At 40.4% G+C, this 21,475-nt stretch overlaps 1 protein-coding gene across 6 annotated transcripts in view; it reads right to left on the bottom strand.

Moving 5' to 3' along the window:
* PIBF1 (progesterone immunomodulatory binding factor 1) overlaps positions 1 to 21,475 on the bottom strand; it is a 129,513-nt gene that overhangs the window by 81,796 nt on the left and 26,242 nt on the right. For all 6 annotated transcript variants that reach the window (XM_062636874.1, XM_062636876.1, XM_062636879.1 and 3 more), the window contains 3 exons: positions 18,218 to 18,399; positions 9,570 to 9,695; positions 5,429 to 5,527 (listed from right to left, as the gene is read on the bottom strand). In XM_062636874.1, the coding sequence (XP_062492858.1) occupies positions 5,429 to 5,527; positions 9,570 to 9,695; positions 18,218 to 18,399 (407 nt within the window). The remainder of the gene's footprint in view (positions 1 to 5,428; positions 5,528 to 9,569; positions 9,696 to 18,217; positions 18,400 to 21,475) is intronic.

Below are 21,475 nucleotides of genomic sequence, written 5' to 3'. Positions count from 1 at the left end.
GAAAGCATTAAGTAGGTAAACACAAATATACAGGGAACTTTTTGCATACATTTTTTAAATCTATGAAGCATAGACAATTACTATCAAGAAATGGCAATTACTTTTATTCTGTTTTGCTTTTTATTTGAGAAAGGCATTTCTGAATACAAATACTAAAACTACTGCTAAAGGTATTTTTACCTTTAGCAGACGATTTGTTACACATCCAACAATTTTAAAAAGCTGAGCTACCTACATCATTTCAGAAAGGTTTAAATAACAATACAAAATCCTTTGAAATCTTTATGAAACCAACCTCAGGCTCTAAACTACTTTTTGTAGCACTCTTTCTGACTTCACTCAGGCCAAATAAAAAAATATTGTTTAAAAATGCTCTTCCATCATTTATGCGTATTAAAGTAAGCTGTAAAGCCGAAGGAATAATACTGCCATACACAATTTTCTTGAATACTACTCATCTGCTTACTGCATACCTGTTTTATTTCTCTTTGTTTCTCTACACTTCCCATTTTATCATTAGAAATAAAGAACCTGAATGTGCACAAGTTCATGGGACCTGATGAAATCCACCTGTGGGTCCTAAAGGAGCTGGCAAATGAAGTTGCTAAGCCACTGGCCATCATATTTGAAAAATCATGGCAGTCAGGTGAAGTTCCTGATGACTGGAAAAAGGGAAATATAACCCCCATGTTCAAGAAGGGGAAAATGGATGACCTGGGGAACTACAGGCCAGTCAGTCTCACCTCTGTGCCTGGCAAAATCTCTGAGCAGATTCTCCTGGAAGGCATGCTAAGGCACATGAAAATCAACAAGGTGCTTGGTGACAGCCAGCATGGCTTCACTAAGGGCAAATCCTGCCTGACCAATTTGGTGGCCTTCTATGATGGGGCTACAGAACTGATGGACAGGGGTAGAGCAGCTGATGTCATCTACCTAGACTTGTGCAAAGCGTTCAACACTGTCCCACACGACATCCTTGTCTCTAAATTGGAGAGACATCAATTTGATAGGTGGAACACTCAGTGGATAAAGAACTGGCTGGATGGCCGCACACAAAGAGTTGTGGTCAATGGCTCAATGTCTGGCTAGAGATCAGTAATGAATGGTGTCCCCCAGGGATCGGTGTTGGGACCGGCCTTGTTCAACATCTTCGTCGCTGACATGGACAGTGGGATTGAGTGCGCCCTCAGCAAGTTCGCTGATGACACCAAGCTGTGTGGTTCGGTTGATACCCTGGAGTGAAGGAATGCCATCCAGAGGGACCTTGACACGCTTGTGAGGTGGGCTGATGCCAACCTCATGAAGTTTAACCATGCCAAGTGCAAGGTCCTACACCTGGGTCGGAGCAATCCCAGGCACAGCTACAGAGAAGAGATTCAGAGCAGCCCTGTGGAGAAGGACTTGGGGGTGTTGGTTGATGAGAAAATGAACATGAGCTGGCTTCAGTGTGTGTGTTCACAGCCCAGAAAGCCAACCGTATCCTGGGCTGCACCAAAAGGAGGGTGACCAGCAGGTCAAAGGGGGTGATCCTGCCCCTCTACTCTGCTCTTCTGAGACCTCACTTAAGAGTATTGCGTGCAGTTCTGGTGTCCTCAACATGAAAAGTACATGGAACTGTTGGAACAAGTCCAGAGAAGGGCAACAAGGAGGATCAGCGGGCGGGAGCTCCTCCTGTATGAAGATAGGCTGAGAAAGCTGGGGCTGTTCAGCCTGGAGAAGAGAAGGCTGCGTGGAGACCTCATAGCAGCCTTCCAGTATCTGAAGGAGGGCCTGCAAGGATGCTGGGGAGGGACTCTTCATTAGGGACTGTAGTGATAGGACAAGGGGTAACGGGTTAAAACTTAAGCAGGGGAAGTTTAGATTGGATATAAGGAAGAAATTCTTTCCTGTGAGGGTGGTGAGGCACTGGAATGGGTTGCCCAGGGAAGTTGTGAATGCTCCATCCCTGGCGGTGTTCAAGGCCGGGCTGGACAGAGCCTTGGGTAACATGGTGTAGTGTGAGGAGTCCCTGCCCATGGTAGGAGGGCTGTAAGTAGATGATCTTAAGGTCCTTTCCAACCCTAACTATTCTATGATTCTATGATTCTATTATAAGGACAGGAAAAATCACCTTGAGTATATTACGTGAGCAACAAGCAACTGTAACAGAGTACAGTTTGGGTTGTTATGTTTTTTTTTGTTACTAAGAAGATTTTGTAAAATCACACCATCTATGGATAGCCTTTGTGTTCTGAGTACTTGTGGAATTTTTCAACCACTTTCCACTGACAGAGCTAACTATATGATCTTAGGAAAAGAAATTATACTCCTTAAGGTTTGAAGGAAGTGAACAATCAAAGACAAGAGATGGCTCTTGTAGGCATCCCCTGAAGTGAAGTGCTCTTCTATGAGCTCATCCCATATTAGACCTTAGAGTCCACTTTGAACATTGGAAACATTTCAGTTTGATGTTGCACATTATATGAAACTAGAAAAGTTTACCAGCAGGAAAAACCAAAAAGATAGGAAACCAGGATGCATTTTTCTACTTTTTGATGCTGTTTTGCAAGAAGTGAATAACAGATTGACAGTCAATTGTTTGAAAATAACACTCCAGGAATATTCAAGAGAAAGAAAAGTTGGAACATATTTAGTATCTCCACTTTACTATGCGTAGCTGATGGAGCTTTTACAGAATTGCTCTTTACACTCAACCCCTGGACACTTTCAACTGAGACAATATATATTTAAAATTATAAAAAAGTCTTAGTCTCATTACCAGAAGTTTAAAACAAGGTGAAAATGTTTTTACTTGGCCATCATTCTTCAGAACATGTGTGACACTGACCTCAGTTTAATCCAAAATACCAAGTCATTTAAGTTTTTTTTCATTGCCACAGACAAACAAAACATGGATTCTCACATGGAATATAGAGCTGCAACAAAACTTACAACCTGACATTATAGTGGCCTACTCAGAGGCTGAAACAGCAGATTCTCTCTCAATATATATCTCTTTCATGGATATTATCACTCAAGTATTTTCTTGGCATATGTAAACAGCTGTTTATAAAAAAGCTATCACAAACATCAGTAAGAAAAATGAAAATAACTGTGCTTGACTAGAAAATTGGGTATTAGTTACACTTCTGATTACAAGATTTGCCAAGGGCTTTATTTAACCACCATTCAGGCCAGTCAACATTCCACATACTTCTGAAGCTTTAAAACATGTTTGTTTATACAGATTATGATACCACTGGTAACTACGATGAGTCACCTTGTTTTCACTAAAATAGAACAAGCTGTTAGAATCACTTAAATACAGAATTGAACAACACAGGTACTCCTTTTTTATCTCAGGAGTTTCTGGTGATATTAGAAAATGTCTTTGTTACAGAACTATCACATGTCAACCCACAGTAAATTCAGAATTTGGGGTCTTTTAAGTTGAGGCATTTATTCTATCTCATCATGCCAGTGTGTTACTTTGCAGGTCGTTTAGGTAGATGAATTGGAATGTGGAAAAAATCATGGTCTTAAAACCCGCACTGTGGTTAGAAGAGTTTTAAAGGGAGACGCCTTTATTTTAAAGAAAGGAAGTATGGGGTTTTCTACTTTCCCAAGAAGAAGTGTTTTTCTCTAAAAAGCATAATCTTCTGATGAATGACCTACTACTTTGAAGTTAAAAAAAAAAAAAAAAAAGAAGTATAAATCAACTTTTTAATTTATTTAGATCAAGGAAGGTAGAGTTTACTTAATTAGAGAGATTATTACTAGAAAAAGCTACTGGAGGATAGAAGCATGAGTGTGTCAAACAAGATGGCAACAAATAGTTTATTACCACCATTCTTCTTTTCCCCCCTTTTTATCCATTTGAAAATCTTATGTTTCTCATTGTAGGGAAACTTGTCGAAAAAACAACAGCAGCAATATGAAAAAAAAAAAGAAAAAGACACATTGTATGACGGGGAATAAAGCAGAACAGAGAAGTATTTTCTCCATGGTTCTAAAGTTTAAAAATAAATATGGTAATAATTATAAAGTTGATATTTCCATTAAAAACAATCAAGTTTCATACTCAAATTATCATACACCAGACCTATTTTCCAGCAGAGCTTCCTGTTAGCGATGAACTCCCCACGTCACAGTCTTATCACAATAAAACGTGGCAGTCTCATCAGAAATGTGGTTGGCTCACATAAGCATTTTATTTTGACTCAGGAAATCAGTTTTGAACTAAGTTTCCTGGTTGTCCTCAGTTAACCAGCTTTGATTTCCACATTTTGATTTGCACTGGGGAGCTATCGTCTCAGAGTTTGCTAACTGAATTCCTTTTTGAGAATCCAAGAACACCTACAATGTACTCTACCCACTAAAAGGCATTCGGTACCCTTGGGCCCCATCCAGCCCAAACTAGATTAATCTGAAGTCAAACCCCTGAAACTGAGTAGATATCAAGTCTCTGACGCACCTTGTTCGCTCTAGAACTACCCCTATTGCTTCACACCACAAAAAATAATGACTTTTTTTTGAGTCCTTAGGCAATGCTGTTTCTTCAGTAATATCACCACTGAAATTCAGGAGTTATACATAAAAATGAAAAGCTTTAATTAATTTGTGCCTATGCTTAAGTTACCAACATTTTAATAGATTACTTCTTGGAATTAAAAACAATTCCAAGTAAGAAAAAGTTCACATCTAGTAGTTTCATTGAGGTAGCACAGTTAATGAACTGATCTTTTCGTCTTAGAAAAAAGAATTAAACAACAAATTGGGTCCAAAATTAATGACACACAACAAACTTACCTTGAACAGCTTTATTATTGTCAAAAGCTTCAAATTACCTCATAATTTACCTTAACTAATATTCTAAATTTACAAAAAGATGCTGCAGAACAGGATAGCAAGACTGCTTGTAAACATGCAGAAAAATCAGTTTCGTTCTCCATATGAATAGAATTGTATGTTTCTATAGACAGTATCTTTGATACATGGAATATGAAAGGCTGAGAAGAGACAGCAGTAAGAAAAGCAGCATGTAGCAAGTATAAGTGTTCATGACTGCTGCTCTCTAACCACACTACAGAAACTATTCATTGAAGTCCTCATCTAAGATAATTTTCTATTTTCAACTAAAGAAAAAACCCAACAGGTTCAGAGTTCGACCACTGCTACCGTACAGTATGAAATCCACATTCCTGCTGTGAGATACATAATTACTGTCTGCTTGTCTTTACAGGATTGTAGGAGAATCAAACTTCCATATTGTTAGTGTACTGGTAAAAGAAAAAAAATATACTACTAAAATTAAATCTGTAATTTCATTTAAACAAAATGTTTGTAATTCCATTTCTTTTTTATACGCAGAAAGTCAAAGCAGTCATTCCTCATAAAGCTCCTGAGATAGAAATATCATTACACCTTTATATTTTTTAATGATACTTACTGTTCTAAGAGTTGATCATGTTTTCTTAAAGCATCCTTTTCAGCAATAACTGCTCTTTCTTTTTCAGCAACAGCATTATCTCTTGCTTCTCTCAAATTTCTGAAGGAAACAAAAGTTACTCTGTCAAGAATCTGTTAGGAAAAAGACTGTTTTGCTGCATGAATTATACTGACTGATCTGAACTTCAGTACTACCTTCTTCAGTTCTCACAGAATAATATAGGAGTCTATCTAAGATGCCTATTCATTATACAGGCTTTACTTCAGATTATTTTCATACATACCTGCAAAGTTTCCAGTTCTGAAATTCTAAAACCAATGATCAAACCACCTATGCACATGTACAAACATATTAATAAGTTTAGACTATTAAAACTACAAATTACTTTTTATAGGCATCAACTAAATGCCAACAATTTTGATACTTTATACTTCACTAATAAATAGGAGAATGCTCTCGCCCTAGCTGAGATATTTCACAACTTTAATGACAGAGCAGGAAAAGATTAGCTAGGCATAGAAATCCTACTTCCACATACAACTAATTGGCTAATTAGTTGTAGATATACAGGTTATTTCATGTCATTGCTGTCTCCTGGTTTCTACTGCTAACATTGTTTTTGATCTGCACAGAACTGTAAAATAACACAAGCATTTTATTGCAATCAATCTATACTTTTCCAATTTTTTAACCAAGAAACAGTCAGGACTTTCAAACTAACTATTATTTCACTGACAGAAATGAGAATAATACAAACAGTACTTGTGTTAAAAAATTATACAGGTATTAGTAGCCTGTTAATCTGTTGTCTGCATGTAGCATAACATTGTAATAAACAAAAAATAGTGGAACTACTGCTTAGATAGTGCCTATAAACTGCACCTCCATTATTTAGTGCAACACGTAACAGCCAATTTGCAGACTGTTGAAGGGCTATTGAGGACCTACATTATAAACATTTTCAAGGACACTCCCAGTTTGCTCCTGTTACTTGAACACTCACTAGCATTTGGAATATATGAAATGATCTTAAAGATTTCTTTCAATTTCATTTCACCTAAGAGGAATCCTGTTCATATGCTACAAATGTGAGCAGAATACCACAAATCCAAGCACAAACTGCGAGGCAAGCATCAATGACTAGGGGATTTCCCTTGTCATTCCAAGCAGCAACAAAGATGGTAAGCAGCAAAGACTAGGGGGGTTTCACTTCAAAACCACACTCTTCATCTAAACTGTTAATGTAGATGCAACCAAGCTCTTCCTACTGAAGCTATTTGTTCCCCTCTCCTCCACAGAAACTTTCTGAATTAAAGCAAAGTGGAATTCTAGTCTCAAGCAAATTTTGAAAACATAGAAGTTAAAGATAGAGAGCTAAATGGAAAATTACTAAGCCATGTAAATGTTACCCTAGGTTGTTTTAGCTACACTAAAGGTATATAATTCTTGGATAAAAGACTACATTCTAGATGAAGGTTACGTTATCACTGGTATATTTCTGAACTCAAGTAATTAAAATGAATAATTACTTATGAAGAGCCAACATCAAAATTATGTGACAGTTAACTGGCTATGAGAGAAAGAAAACAAAATTTTCTTTAAAAAATGAATTGCTGGGCCAGAGAATTTACTGATGAAATGCAGGGATTGATCATCAGAGCAAATCCTTTAAAACTGACTCATACCAAAATACAAGAACACTGTAATTATTTCTGTTGACAGCATTAAGATCAAGCATATTATGACTCGGAGAGGAGTACAATATTGTATCCTTCAGGGGAAGCAGAAGCACAAGGGCATCTATATTAGCTTTTGAAGTAAACCTCTTTAAATAAACTGCCATTTATTGCACTTCACACCCCTAAACTATTTCAGAGTGCACAAACTGTATTCCAGTCAGCTTGATCATGTCAGAAAATGTGCTCAGGGACAGCATCTAACATGCTCAAAACTACTAAATTGTGTTTGATCTGTACAAAAAGACTGCAGCTAATCCAAAGTCAAACCTCATGCAGGCATTCATGTGCCTTTTGAATCTGCTCATGCTTGCTAATGCAAACATAGCCAATGCTTACTACAACCAAGCAAGTGAAACTGATCCCAAATAAATTAAGAATGAAAGCATCACCTTATTATAGATTTGTCATCCCCATCCCATCTTAGCTTCTTGAACTGAATCATCCAAGTGTAAAATAAGTGCCAGTAAATTCAAGGCAAACATCAAGCTCATCAGGCTTGGCAAAGCGTAAGGAGCAACAGCAACTAATATTAGATTATCTTAGCTGTACTACCATTCCACACTTCAAGCCTGAAGAGGAAACCAGCATCTTAGCTTTATTTTCAGTCAAAATCAGCATCTTATCACATCACGCATTCATGGCAAACTGACCTACTCACAATTTCAGGTTGCATTTGTCTCGCCATTAAGGGGCATGTCAGATTGCAAAGCACTGTCTCATGGGGGATTTTTTTAGTATTTTGTAGAAAGAGCATATGCTAAAATTTTTTTTTTTTTGCAAAATATGAAATCAAATCTAAGGAATTTACATTTCAGAAGTAATTATTTCAAAATGAGGAACAGAACTTCTGTAAATTGGTTCCAGATACAAATGAAATATCTTTCAGTAATTTTCTCAGTGATATACAGACCCTTTGTCAAATTTCCATGAACAGTGAAGGTTTAAATTCGTACTTTGTAATTCAAAATAGATTTGCATACAGGAAGTGGTGTGGATGTATGTGTATATGCGTAATACATATATTTTAATCACACTTGCAAAACTACACGATGATGTAATTTTTTTAATTAGAACCTTTCAGTTGACTGGAAGACAGACAGCAGGAGTCATGTTCTTTTTTCGCTCTTCCGAGCAGTAGCAAAACTACCTATCAGAGGAACAGATGCTGATGCCACAAATATCTTTTTACTACAGTAATTTCCTTCTCCACATAAGACACTTTGAGGACATCTGCAATGAAGTTATAATGAATTATTAAATGCTCCTTCCATTTTAAAGGAATGAAAGGGGCAAAAAGCAAGCTTAAAAAGAAATGCAGTACTAGAAGTCCAAATCCTTAGATCCTTAAAGGCTTATATATGTGCCTAACTCTGCATGTAATTCCATGGAATTCAACAAGATAACACACATACAAAATTCAATACGCAGGTCTCTGCAGGACTAGGGTCTTCTTCAAAAGAGATTTTAAAATAATTTCTAGGAAATCAATGCTTTCTTGAACCATAACGCTGTAAATCTCAGATAGATTTGTTTTATAAAGACATAAATCTTATTAGTTTCCCTTATTTTTTCTGCTTTACTTTCTGCATCAGCGCCTTCTTCTCCGGTTTCCTGGCTCAGTTTCAAGATTGCCCATACAGTGGGACAGGTAATCCAACATATTTTGTGTTCATTAACTAAAATTGTACATCTGAACAAACTTCAAATCACTCATGTTTATCTGGAACAGGAATTTTAATAATCATAGAATCACAGAATGGTTTGTGTTGGAAAGTTATCTAGTCCACCCCCCTTGCAGTAAGCAGGGACATCTTCAACTAGATCAGGTTACCCAGAACCACATCCAGCCTGGCCCTGAATGTCTCCAGGGAGGGTGCATCCTTCGCCTCTCTGGGCAACGTGTGCCAGGATTTCACCACCCTCACTGTAAAAAATTTCTTCCTCACACGCAGCCTGAATCTTGCCTCTTTTAGTTTAAAACCATCACCTCTTGTCCTGTCACAACAGACACTGACAAAGAATCTCTCCCCATCTTTCTTATAGGCCCATTTTAAGAACTGAAAGGCTGCAATAAGATCTTCCTGGAACCTTCCCTTCTCCAGGCTGAACAACCCCAACTCTCTCAGCATTTCCCCACAGGAGAGATGCTCCATCCCTCTGACAGTACTTTTCATTGACAATGTTGAATATCCATAACTTAATAATAAATATAATATATTTAAAAGTATACAAGTGTAATTTCATTTTAGTTCTTACAAGATTGTCATCAATTTTATAACTGAACTTAAATTCTCACCTTTTGTTTACCTCTCAATGAGCCAGTCAACTAGAATTATACCTAAGAACGTAACAGTACTTGGTCATTTTTGCCCTAATTAGGTTATTGCCTGCGTGTTACTTACCTGTTTTCACGTTCATACATCTCTTTTGAAGCACTTTTTAGTTGCTCAATTTCTTGATTTGTTTTCAACCTTATTTGTTCCAACTCTTCATGCAGTCTCTTTTCATATTCTGTTTTATAGTGGTCTCTGTAAATAAACAAATACCCAACATGCAAATTGAAAATTAACTGCAATCACCAAAATATCACAGCTTCAGATAACAGTGGTACAAGTAGAGCAAAGCACTTCTTGATTTTACATTTTATTTTTATTTTTACTAATTTTCCTCCCAAACTGCTTGAAATACATGTTAGCCTATGTTGTTAATGCAAACCAAGCAGAAATCCATCAGGAATAAACAATATTTAATTGGGAATAAATAAAAGCTTTCTGCATACTGTTCAAATTTGTTATAAGTAATTTGACATTGACTAATAACGCAACACTATGCTTAAGATTATTCCAGCAATTCTTTGTCAGCCTCTACACGAGTGTTTATATTAACTAACCACTTAAACCCCCCAAATTAATTCCTTGCTTTCTGACGTTTTCTGCCATCTTCATCACTGGGTAAGCATTAACTAACTTGTTAATTTACAATACTGCCATGCTACTCTAGGACTTTGTTGTGTACTAGCTGCACCTTATTAGGGAAAATAAAAGAAACTTTGAAGATTACATACTGCAGAGATTCGTGAAGTCAAAAAACCCCAAGATTTGGAAATTTATCTTTCAATATGACATAAAAGCTTAAGTATGTATTTTAATTAATTTATAAACAGCAGATATCAGAAGATTCCAGGATAAAAGAATTTCCTTTCAGAATAATACTGACATCTTTTTGTAACTTTGGAAGCCCATGGCAGACTGTAGGGAACCCCTTAATGAATTTCTTCTACAAAATTACAAGAAACCCAAGCTTAAATTGTAAGTACTCAACGGCTAAGGAATGTTAAAATTTTATAGTTAATATTCATGGATAATCAATCAGCAATGAAGCAACTGGTAGAAATTACAGGTTTGGAAATAAAAGCATTTTTATGACGAAAGGTGCATTTACAACTATAAAATGCTTTAGATTTCTTCTGATTTCCAACTGTGTAATAGCCCGTAAGTTTTTTTTATAAATCAGTACTTGAGCTGGCCAAAAACTACTGCAAGTTAAATAAAAAGCCCAAAATATTTAACTGTCAGAGGGCTTCCTGTCCAGTTTGCTTTGTATTGAGACACTGAATTTCAGTTGACCCTTTACATTTATCTCCTCGCTTTCCTCAACTGTGCCACACTACAGTAAAATATTTCATTAATATCTCTGAGGCAATTAAGAAGTTTACAATTTAAAAAAATAAATCAACAAAACAAACTCCCCAAAACCACTGTACCAGAATGTAAGGTCCCCATTAGAAACTGTTCCTTTTCTTTGTGTATTATTTATATGGCTCAACATGTAGAGAAAAAGAAAAAAGACTGTGGAAGATCAGGACCATTGGATACAATTCTTACGTGCAGAACCAATGAGCATTACCATTTTCTTCACTTTCTCACACAATTTGCTATTGCCATGACTACTTGCCAAAAAAAAAAAGAATATTCTCTTCACTGCAGAAATTCCCCCTTCCCTCCCATGGCAAGGCTGACAAGAGTCAGGAAGGTTCAGTGAAAACATTCGAAGAATCTGGAAAAGTCTTAAAGACCCACAGTGATGTCACCAGCAGATATTTCAAAGGGACACTTACCTTTATGATGACTGAATTAACAAATAGTATAGTAAAGGGCATATTCTGAGTATAGAGCTTAACTGCCCTGCCAGTGCCTTTTAATAAATACCGAGTTGCTGCTGCAGCAAAGCCCCATCAATTGCAATTTTTGTTCCTGATCTGCTGTTACAGTCTTTTGCTTGAGCAGTAATTAAAAATGGTTTTGCCTTATCAAGTTGTTTCTTCGTCTTCAAGCTGCAGGCTTTAATGAGCTTCTTTCGGGGCCTAATATACATAAGGCTTTATACTGTGAATAAACTAAATGTGATCTGAGCATCTCAACACAACTATGGATTGTGTTTTAAGATTAAACATACAAAGGGAAATCTTCTTTGTTGGTCTGTGCTTACACATAGATTCCCAAGAACAGTAGCTGTGAGCTGCTGCCATTCATCTTGCTACAGTCTCAAACTATTCTAAGTGTGTCCCTTTTAAATTTTGGCAGGTTAATCCCTCAAGTCCTAAATTCCTAAATTCTGTAATTTTCTAACTACAGTACCCCAATGCCAGCAGTTCTAACAGAGACCAGAAGGTGAATTATTCTTTATACCTAAAAATAGGTATCACAGTATGCTAGAGATTGGAAGGGACCTCAAAAGATCATCTAGTCCAATCCCCCTGCCGGAGCAGGAACACCTAGATAATGTTACACAGGAATGTGTCCAGGCGAGTTCTGAATGTCTCCAGGGAAGGAGACTCCACAACCTCCCTGGGCAGCCTATTCCAGTGTTCTGTTACCCTCACTGAGAAGAATTTTCTTCTCAAGTTTAAGTGGAACCTCTTGTGTTCCAGTTTGTACCCATTACCCCTTGTCCTATCACTGTTTGCCACTGAGTAGAGCCTGGCTCCATCCTCGTGACACTCCCCCTTTATATATTTATGTACGCTAATAAGGTCACCCCTCAGTCTCCTCTTCTCCAAACTATAGAGACCCAGCTCCCTCAGTCTTTCCTCATAAGGGAGATGCTCCACTCCCTTAATCATCTTCATTGCCCTGCGCTGGACTCTCTCCAGCAGCTCCCTGTCCTTCTTGAACTGAGGGGCCCAGAACTGGACACAATATTCCAGATGCGGTCTCACCAGGGCAGAGTAGAGGGGAAGGAGGACCTCTCTCGACCTACTAACCACCGCCCTTCTAATACACCCCAGGATGCCATTGGCCTTCTTGGCCACAAGGGCACAGTGTTGGCTCATGGTCATCCTGTTGTCAACTAGGACCCCCAGGTCCCTCTCCCCTACACTGCTCTCTAACAGGTCGTTCCCCAACCTATACTGGAACCTGAGGTTGTTCCTGCCCAGATGCAGGACTCTACACTTCCCCTTGTTATATTTCATCAAGTTATTCCCTGCCCAACTCTCCAGCCTGTCCAGGTCTCGCTGAATGGCAGCACAGCCTTCTGGCGTGTCAGCCACTCCTCCCAGCTTAGTGTCGTCAGCAAACTTGCTGATAGTACACTCAATTCCCTCATCTAAATCGTTGATGAATATATTAAATAATACTGGTCCCAGTACTGACCCTTGAGGCACTCCACTAGTTACAGGCCCCCAACTAGACTCCGCCCCATAGACTACAACTCTCTGGCTTCTCTCCTTCAGCCAGTTCACAGTCCACCTCACTACCTGATCATCCAGACCACACTTCCTCAATTTAGCTGTGAGGATGCTGTGGGAGACTGTGTCAAATGCTTTGCTGAAGTCAAGGTAGACCACATCCACCGCTCGGCCATCATCCATCCACCGTGTTATTTCCTCATAAAAGGCTAAGAGATTGGTCAAACATGATTTCCCCTTGGTGAAGCCATGTTGACTGCCCCTCATAACCCTCTTATCCTTGATATGCCTTAAGATGGCACCAAGGATAAGGTGTTCCATCACTTTCCCAGGGATGGAGGTGAGGCTGACCGGTCTATAGTTACCCGGGTCCTCCTTCTTGCCCTTTTTGAAGACTGGAGTGACATTTGCTTTTCTCCAGTCCTCAGGCACCTCTCCTGTTTCCCAAGATTTGGTAAAGATGATGGAGAGTGGTCTAGCAATGACTTCCGCCAGTCCCCTCAGCACCCGCCGGTGCAACCCATCTGGACCCATGGATTTATGGATATCCAGATTGCTCAGCTGGTCTCTAAGCCATTCCTCATCGACTAAGGCAAACCACTCCATTGACCTGACTTCATCTAAGGTCTCAGGGGTACAGGGCTCTTCAGAACTGCCTGCAGCAGAGTAGACAGAGACAAAGAAGGCATTCAGTAACTCTGCCATCTCTGCATCTTCTGTCACCAGGGCACCCATCCCGTTCATCAGTGGGCCTACATTGCCTCTGGTGTTAGTTTTATCTGCCATGTATTTGAAAAAGCTCTTTTTGCTGTCCTTGACCCTTCTCGCCAGGTTTAATTCTAAGGAGGCTTTAGTCATCCTAGCTGCCTTCCTACATCCTCTAGCAGCAGCCTTATATTCCTCCCAAGTGGCCAGCCCCTCCTTCCATGACCTGTAAACTCTCCTCTTCCACTTGAGCATACCCAGCAATTCCCTATTTAGCCACGCAGGTCTCCTGGCCCTCTTCCTTGACTTCCTACGTGTCTGGATGCTCTGATCTTGAGCTCGGAAAAAGCAATCCTTGAATGCCAACCAACTATCTTGGGCCCCTTTACCTTCAAGCAGCCTTGCCCATGGGATTTCCCCTAGCAATTGCTTGAAAAGGCCAAAGTTTGCCCTGCTAAAGTCCAGGGTTGCAATTCTACTTGCTATTCTACTGGTCCTACCACACAAGATCCTGAATTCCACCATCTCGTGGTCGCTGCAATCAAGGCAGCCCTCAACCCTTACTGCTTCGACCAGACCCTCCTTGTTAGTGAGGATGAGATCCAGCAGCGCTCCTCTCCTGGTTGGCTCATCCACCATTTGCAGGAGGAAGTTATCATCCATACACTGGAGGAACCTCCTGGACTGCGGCTGGGTTGCTGAGTGGTCCTTCCAGCAAACATCAGGGAAGTTAAAATCCCCCACGACGACCACGGCCTGTGACTGTGAGGCCGCTCTCAGCTGCCTGTAGAAGGCCTCGTCAACTTCCTCACCCTGATCTGGTGGTTTGTAACAGACACCACAACAGTATCGCCCCTGCCAGCCTGCCCCTTAATTCTCACCCACAGACTCTCAACTCGCTCGTCATCTGGCCCTGGACAGAACTCAGTGCATTGTAGTTGCTCCCACGCATAAAGAGCAACCCCACCACCCCTCCTGGCTGGCCTGTCTTTCCTGAAAAGGACATAGCCCTCCATGACTATATTCCAGTCATGTGAGCTGTCCCACCACGTCTCTGTAATTGCCACCAGACCATAGTCTCCTGACTTAACACAGGTTTCCAACTCCTCCTGCTTATTTCCCATGCTGCGCGCATTGGTGTACAGACATTCCAGGGAGCGAGCTGAGCACACCGATTTCACCCTAGGATTATAGGAGGCCTCCCAGTCTTCATCAATTCTGGAGTGCTGCCCCACTGGGGCAAGCCCAGCTACAACCCCATCCCCCTTCGAATCTAGTTTAAAGCTCTCCAAATGAGCCCTGCTAATTCGTGCCCCAGCATCCTTTTGCCTCTGTGAGACAAACCTTTCCCACTTGTCATTGTCCAGACTGGTGCCCTATAAAACCAGCCGTTATCAAAGAATCCAAAGCCCCGCCTGCAGCACCAGTCTCAAAGCCAATCGTTTACGGACTGAATTTTCCCATTGCGTCCCACATCATCACTGGAAGATGGAAGGAGTGAGGAGAAGATCACTTGAGCCCCAGACTCTTTCACCATCCACCCCAAGGCCCTGTAGCCTTTCTTCATCCCCCTCAGACTGCGGGAAGCACCTTCCCCCCCACCTGTCTGGAAGACCAGCAGCGGGTAGTAGTCTGTCATGTGCACCAGGTTGGGGAGCGCCCTAGTGATATCCCTGATCCGGGCTCCAGGCAGACTACACACTTCCCTATGATGAGGGTCAACTCTGCATATCGGGCCCTCTGTTCCTCTCAGAAGGGAATCGCCTACTACAATGACCCTTCTCTCTTTCTTATCAGAGGCAGTCTTGAGGTGCAAAGTCGACCGCCTTTTCCTATGTGGCCTTGTAGGCTGGCCTTGCACCACATTCTCACCTACCTCTCCTTCAAGATCCAGGGCCTCGAGCCTATTACGGAGGGACACCTGGGGAAGCAGGGCAGGAAGGTGGGAGGGTTTCCCACGACGCCGAACTGGAACTCGCTTCCAACCCTCATCATCTTTTTGGTCCCCTACCTCTGCGCAACAGCTACAGGGCAGGGGGTGTCTCGAGCCACCCCCCTCTGTGTGAGAAGGCAGGGGGTCCTTCCCCTTTTGGGGGGTATATCCCTGGAACCGTTCCAACTGGCACGCCAGGGAGTTACTCCACCAGTCGATCTCCCTTTCACACTCCCTGATGGTCCTCAGTGTCTCAACCTCCTCCTTAAGTTTTGCCACCAGGCTAAGCAGATCTTCTACCTGCTCCCACCTCACACAGGTGGAATGCTGTCCTCCCTCCCCCGGCAGCAGCAGGCTCTGGCACTCCCTGCATCCAGAGACCTGAACAGCCACAGTTTGGGACGGGGTCTCTGTCTGAGCTGCTGCAGTCTTCTTACTGCAAGCTCTCTTTCTGGAGGCGACTATATTGTTCCGCAGCCGGACACCAGCAACAGGGTCAGCAACACGGCCTGCTTGCTCCTCCCTGCGCCTGGTGGGCAGATGTCGCTGCCCTCTCAGAGGCTCTTTCAAGGCAAGGGGTATGGGGGTGGTCACCGTCACCGTGGGAACGCCCCCCGCCACATCAGCCGCTCTCTCGCAAGGGCTGCTGGGGCTTCGGGGATCGGGAGATGTTGGGAATCGCGATGTCTCTGCGCTGTACCCTCTGATTTTCCTAATCTCCGTTGACCCTCGCGGTCGCTGAAGCGTGCCGGCTGCGGCTCTAGCTAGGCTAGCTCCGATCAGCTGACTAAATGGTACTTGGGTTTGTTTTCATAATCTTTATTCCTGAACTACAGCATCGAAAAGAGATCCAGATGTGAAGTGAGCATTAAAAAAGCCTCAAATTCTTCAAACAGTAGCAAATAGAAGCTTATAACCCAAACTGATGTCATTTCCATATACAGCCGAGTACTGTAGAATGTCCATCAGGTGTTAGTTTTCTCCTGCTCTACTTTTCTACCTCTTTAATTTACCTAACAAATAAATAGGATTCTGTAGAACTCTCTATAAGAAACCCAATTCAGTAGATATTTCACCTGAGAGATGGATGGTTTAAATTGCTGAACGTACAGGAATCCCCACTATGGGATGTAGCCTCAGAAGATGCACACAAACTGTGTACATGTGTGTGGGGAAAATGTAAAGAAGGGACAGCCACTGCAATACTGCAGATCACATGCAGAATTTAGAGCACTTGACAAAAGAACACCATTACCCATATTTTACAAAAGAAAACTTACATTAACATTTTTACATTTTACATCAGATCTTTACATTATGAAATGACTTATTCAAGGTTTTTCAGCATCAGAATCACAAATAAAACTTAGGCTGCCAAAGCTGCAGAGCAGTCCTACAAATGCTGCTCAGTGCCCTCCACTGTGTTCTCTGTTATGCTATATTGTACTTGCAGAAGACAATAATGGTCACTAGAGGACAGCAGACACACCTGCATTATTCATTACAGTTAATATCTGTCCTACGAAAATTAGCATCATGAAGACAGTCACCAATACCAATGATATTGAGAAAGAGATCTGGAAATAGTACAGGATCCCAATGACAGTATCAAGATCTCTAAAGGCAAAGTACAAGTCACAGAATTTCTCTTTAGCTGGCATCAAAATGCAGAGGTCAAGAGACCTCTGATGTTCCAGAGGTCAGAGAAGGAGGCTTGCACAGTATTCCAAACTGTGACAGAGGCAAGCTAGGTATGTCTCTTTCTAGTTTATTCATATGGAGACAGCTTTGTAAAAGTACCTCTACATCATTCTTACAGGATAAGGATTTCACAGTGGTTTTCCAGAAACATAAATTTAGCTACAAGGCAAATATTTGATGTTATTTTGGGATATATATTGAAATATTTTTGGCATGTAGATGTAGGGAAAGAACATGAACTGGATAGCCTTGAATTTCTAACAAGAAAAACCTAAATGTGGTTTGAAATTGGACAACATTCTTAGTCATATGATTTAGTTTCAAGTAGTACTGAGAGAAGCAGAAAGTGGGACTCAACACTCCCTTATGAGTCCCTTCTAACTTAAGATATGAAATTTTGTAGTATAGCATTACATAGGTAGCAAGATATGTAGCTGAACAGCATAAAGCTTCCTTTCAACATCCCATACGCATATATCTATATCAATTCAAATAGCATGAGGATTTGACACTATTTACCAGCATGGCTAACATACAATGATCAATGTATTTCTCAATGCTATATTTATTCAAACTGTATTCAAACGTGAGATATGAAAGACTGATAGCTCTATCAGCTGATATAAAACATGCTATGTCCTATTTTAAACATCTGTGAAAATTAAAAGTATTTTATTCTGCAATAATCTTGTCTTTCAAATACTTTTTTTAATAAAGGTCATTTGGGGCTTAAATTTCTATATACACCTAAGAGAATAGTTGCCATAAACTTTCAATGCTGGCATCTTCACTATTTTCAATGCTGACATCTGTACTATTTCTTATGGTCTTATACGAAAGGTTTAAAATAGTTTCCTGATAGACATTAAGATCCAACAAAAGTGTTCTGTTTCTAGTTTCATAAATATGGACTAGCTTTCTGTAAGTTAAATTATATTTAGTTAAACAGAATTTGTGCAAGAAACAAGGGAAAACAGTTAAATAACTTGGCTAGTAATAGAAGTGAACACACAGTAACTTACCTGGATGCAACATATTTTTCATACATTTCTTCCCTAGCTTTTTTGGCATCCTCTAGCTGAATTTGAAGTCTTTCAAGGCGATCCTCCTCATGTGCACAGCGAACACTAAGCTCCATGTTCTGGCGGTTAAGATAATCTTTATCTTTTTGCAACAAGTTGAGGGATTGTTGTATGGTTGCCAGCTATAAAAAGCATTAAAAAGTACACTTTAACATGAACGTCAAGATAAGTATTTCACCTATGTACGCATATTTATGATTTCATTTTAACTCTCTTCTGTGAAATTAGCTGAACCAGAAGACTCTATTTACACTTATGTAAGTTGGTAAAGCTTTATGCTGAAAAAGGACTTTAATAAAATTACAGTTTTACAAGTTTTTATTATTTATTTCTGATAGTTGGCACCTGAAAAAGAGGTAGAGTGTCCCTTAATTTACCTCAGTATCTAAGTAGTACTGAAGTACTGAATAGTGATAGTACTGAATAGTACTACGTCAGAAATCCTGATGTCAAGTCTTGGTGGCAATCTATCATCGTACTGGCTACACCATTCTCAGAAACTGAAGTGAAAATTTTAAGGACACCAGAGACATTACTGCTCCATAAACAAATGATAAAACTGCTATTTCTAGGGCTGAAGTATATCATGACTGCTGTGGACAAGCTAGTGTTCCAGACCAGCACCAAAGAGCATTACACATGCCTTGTTTTGACTTTCATTTAGCATGGTGTTGCTATAGAAGGCTGAACCGATGCCAAATCAGAAACATGAGTATCTTGCGAGTCTCTAACAGCCTTCCCAATCAACAGATCAGTCACCCTCACTATTCCAAGAAGAAAGTGGTGTGGGAGCGAGTAGTCTCAATCTATTTCAGGTGAACATTGTCAGAGAACAGCCACAAAGCATAATGGCACTGATGCAGAGCAGCCCAACTCCTTAGTCATGATAGCAAAACACAGTTTTATCACCTTAAAATATATTTTGCCATTTAAGCTCCTGAGGACTTCACATGTCATGTTCAAAGAATGATAATAGGTTATACGTACATCCACAGTGAACACAGACGTCTTTGATTACTACATGAACAAAGAAATCTAGAAGTTACTACCCCTCTAATTCCTCCACCCCTGGAATAAATACTGTGTAAACACAATTGTATGCTCTTCCAACCCAGAACTTGTAATACTGTATAAGCATACACAAAAACTGTCACAGACTTTCCAGGACATTCAAGTAAATCACACAGTTTGAAGGGGTATTTTAGTTTAAATTAGTGCTACTTTTATTTTCTCTCAGATCAATTTAGTATAAAGTTAATGAAAAGAAATATCATTGCTGTTACTGCAAATACTACTGCAGTATCTGATGCATAAATACAAGCTTGATGTACATGACAGTACTTTTTTGGCCATTGTTATACGCTGACAATGAACCTGTATTTTGGTGACCCCTTACAATGCTAGAGCACTGATGAATAAGCAGCCTAACAAAGCCTTTGGACCAATATCAAAGGCAAGAATATAAAAAGTATTTTCTAATAGAAACTGTTTCTTCCCTAGTGTTTCAGAGAATCTCTGTGGCTAGCTGTAAAATTAGCCAGAGGACTTCTACCCTTAAAGCAGTAGTTATAGACACTAATTTATCTGTAACAATGTTATACTGAGATATTAAGGAACACAATCTTCCCTGAATTCTCTCAGGTGTAATTGGTCTCATCTGTTTAGCTGCCAAAGTGTTAACACACAAAGATCCTTCATTTGATGCCTGCATGGACTAACAGAGTCAAGAACAACCTTCTCATGCAGTACCTCTTTCAAACCACCTTACAACATAAATTCACAAATTAATTCAAAACAGCTAATCGTTTTGCTATTGTTTTGTTTTCTGAAAAGATCTCTACAGAAACACAGCTTAAAAATAGTCTTATTTTTTGTCAAAATTGCACTGAGCTACAAACTATCAATGATAATACCAAGCTGAAAAATTTTCTTTCTCAAGATTCAGTAGAAGTCTCTTCTCCCTCTCAAAAAGCTGTTGCAAATCAACGCCAACATCAGATGAAGGAAAAAATACCTTAATGAGTTGTTAGTTTTGGATGATTTTATCATCCAAACATTCTCTATACATATTACTCTTTGAGTCCCTTGACCCAAAAGTTATCATACATGCCTAGTAAGGGAGCCATCACTGAAGACATTTCGTGACACTTGGATGAATGAATTACTGAACAGAGAAGCAGCTAGGGACATTTCTCTTGACCAGACACACCTCGCACCCTTGGAACAGCAGAAACACATTCCGCTGTGCAAGACTAGTGCTACAAGAATGGCAGTCACTGAGATCCCTCACCCTAGTGGAAGTCCTGCCCAAAAGGGAAGCAGCACTGGAATTCTTCTTGTCTAAATACAGTATCACAGAAAGATGGCCAGGATGGCTATCTCTCTATTTGTTACTGTCCTGGGTTCAGCAGTAGCAGTCATTTTTCTCCTTCTTGGTAGCTGGTGCAGTGCAGTGTTTTGACTTTCAGCTCAGGAACAGAGCTGATAACAAGGATATTTTGGTTTGGCCAAGGACTTTGTGAGCCTCATGCTCTGCCAGGGAGGAGGGGGAGCCAGGAGGAAGCAGAGACAGGACACCTGACCCAAACTGACCAAAGAGGTATTCCATACCACAGCACGTCATGCCCAGGATGTAACTGGGAGTTACCCAGAAGGGCTGGGAGACTGCAGGGTTGGAGGAGGTATCGGTTGGAGCTTGGTCGGGCTGGGGGGGCGAGTTATTGGTCGGCTGGTGGTGAGATGATGTATTCTCTTCCCCTGTTATTTCCTTTATCATTATTATCATTGGTGGTAGCAGTAGTGATCTGTGTTATACCTTAGTTACTAAACTGTTCTTATCTCAACCCGTGGGAGTTGCATTCTTTTCGATTCTCCTCTCCGTCCCTCCGAGAGCAGGGGGAGGGCAAGAAAGGGGGGGAAGTGAGCAAACTAATTACCTGACTGGGTTTAAACCACGACAGTTCTTTTTGGCGCCCAACGTGGGGCACGAAGGGTTGAGATAACGACAGATCTGACTGGATTAATAGTCACTCGTCACAATGCTGATTTATTGGCTCTCAGAGTTGTTCTTGTTGATCTCACAGCTTTAGAATGTTGTAACTTACGTAGAGCCGGTATTTGCTGTATTAGTGTTTATCAAGTGTGGGGCTTGGGCCTCACTGTGCTTTATGGCAATGGCTTGTAATACGGGCGGGCTCC

Source organism: Pezoporus occidentalis, unplaced genomic scaffold (assembly GCF_034315485.1).
Source record: "Pezoporus occidentalis ecotype Australia unplaced genomic scaffold, CSIRO_AGI_Poc_V1 ctg5, whole genome shotgun sequence".
NCBI lineage: Eukaryota > Metazoa > Chordata > Aves > Psittaciformes > Psittacidae > Pezoporus > Pezoporus occidentalis.
This window is presented reverse-complemented; position numbering and strand designations above follow the sequence as displayed.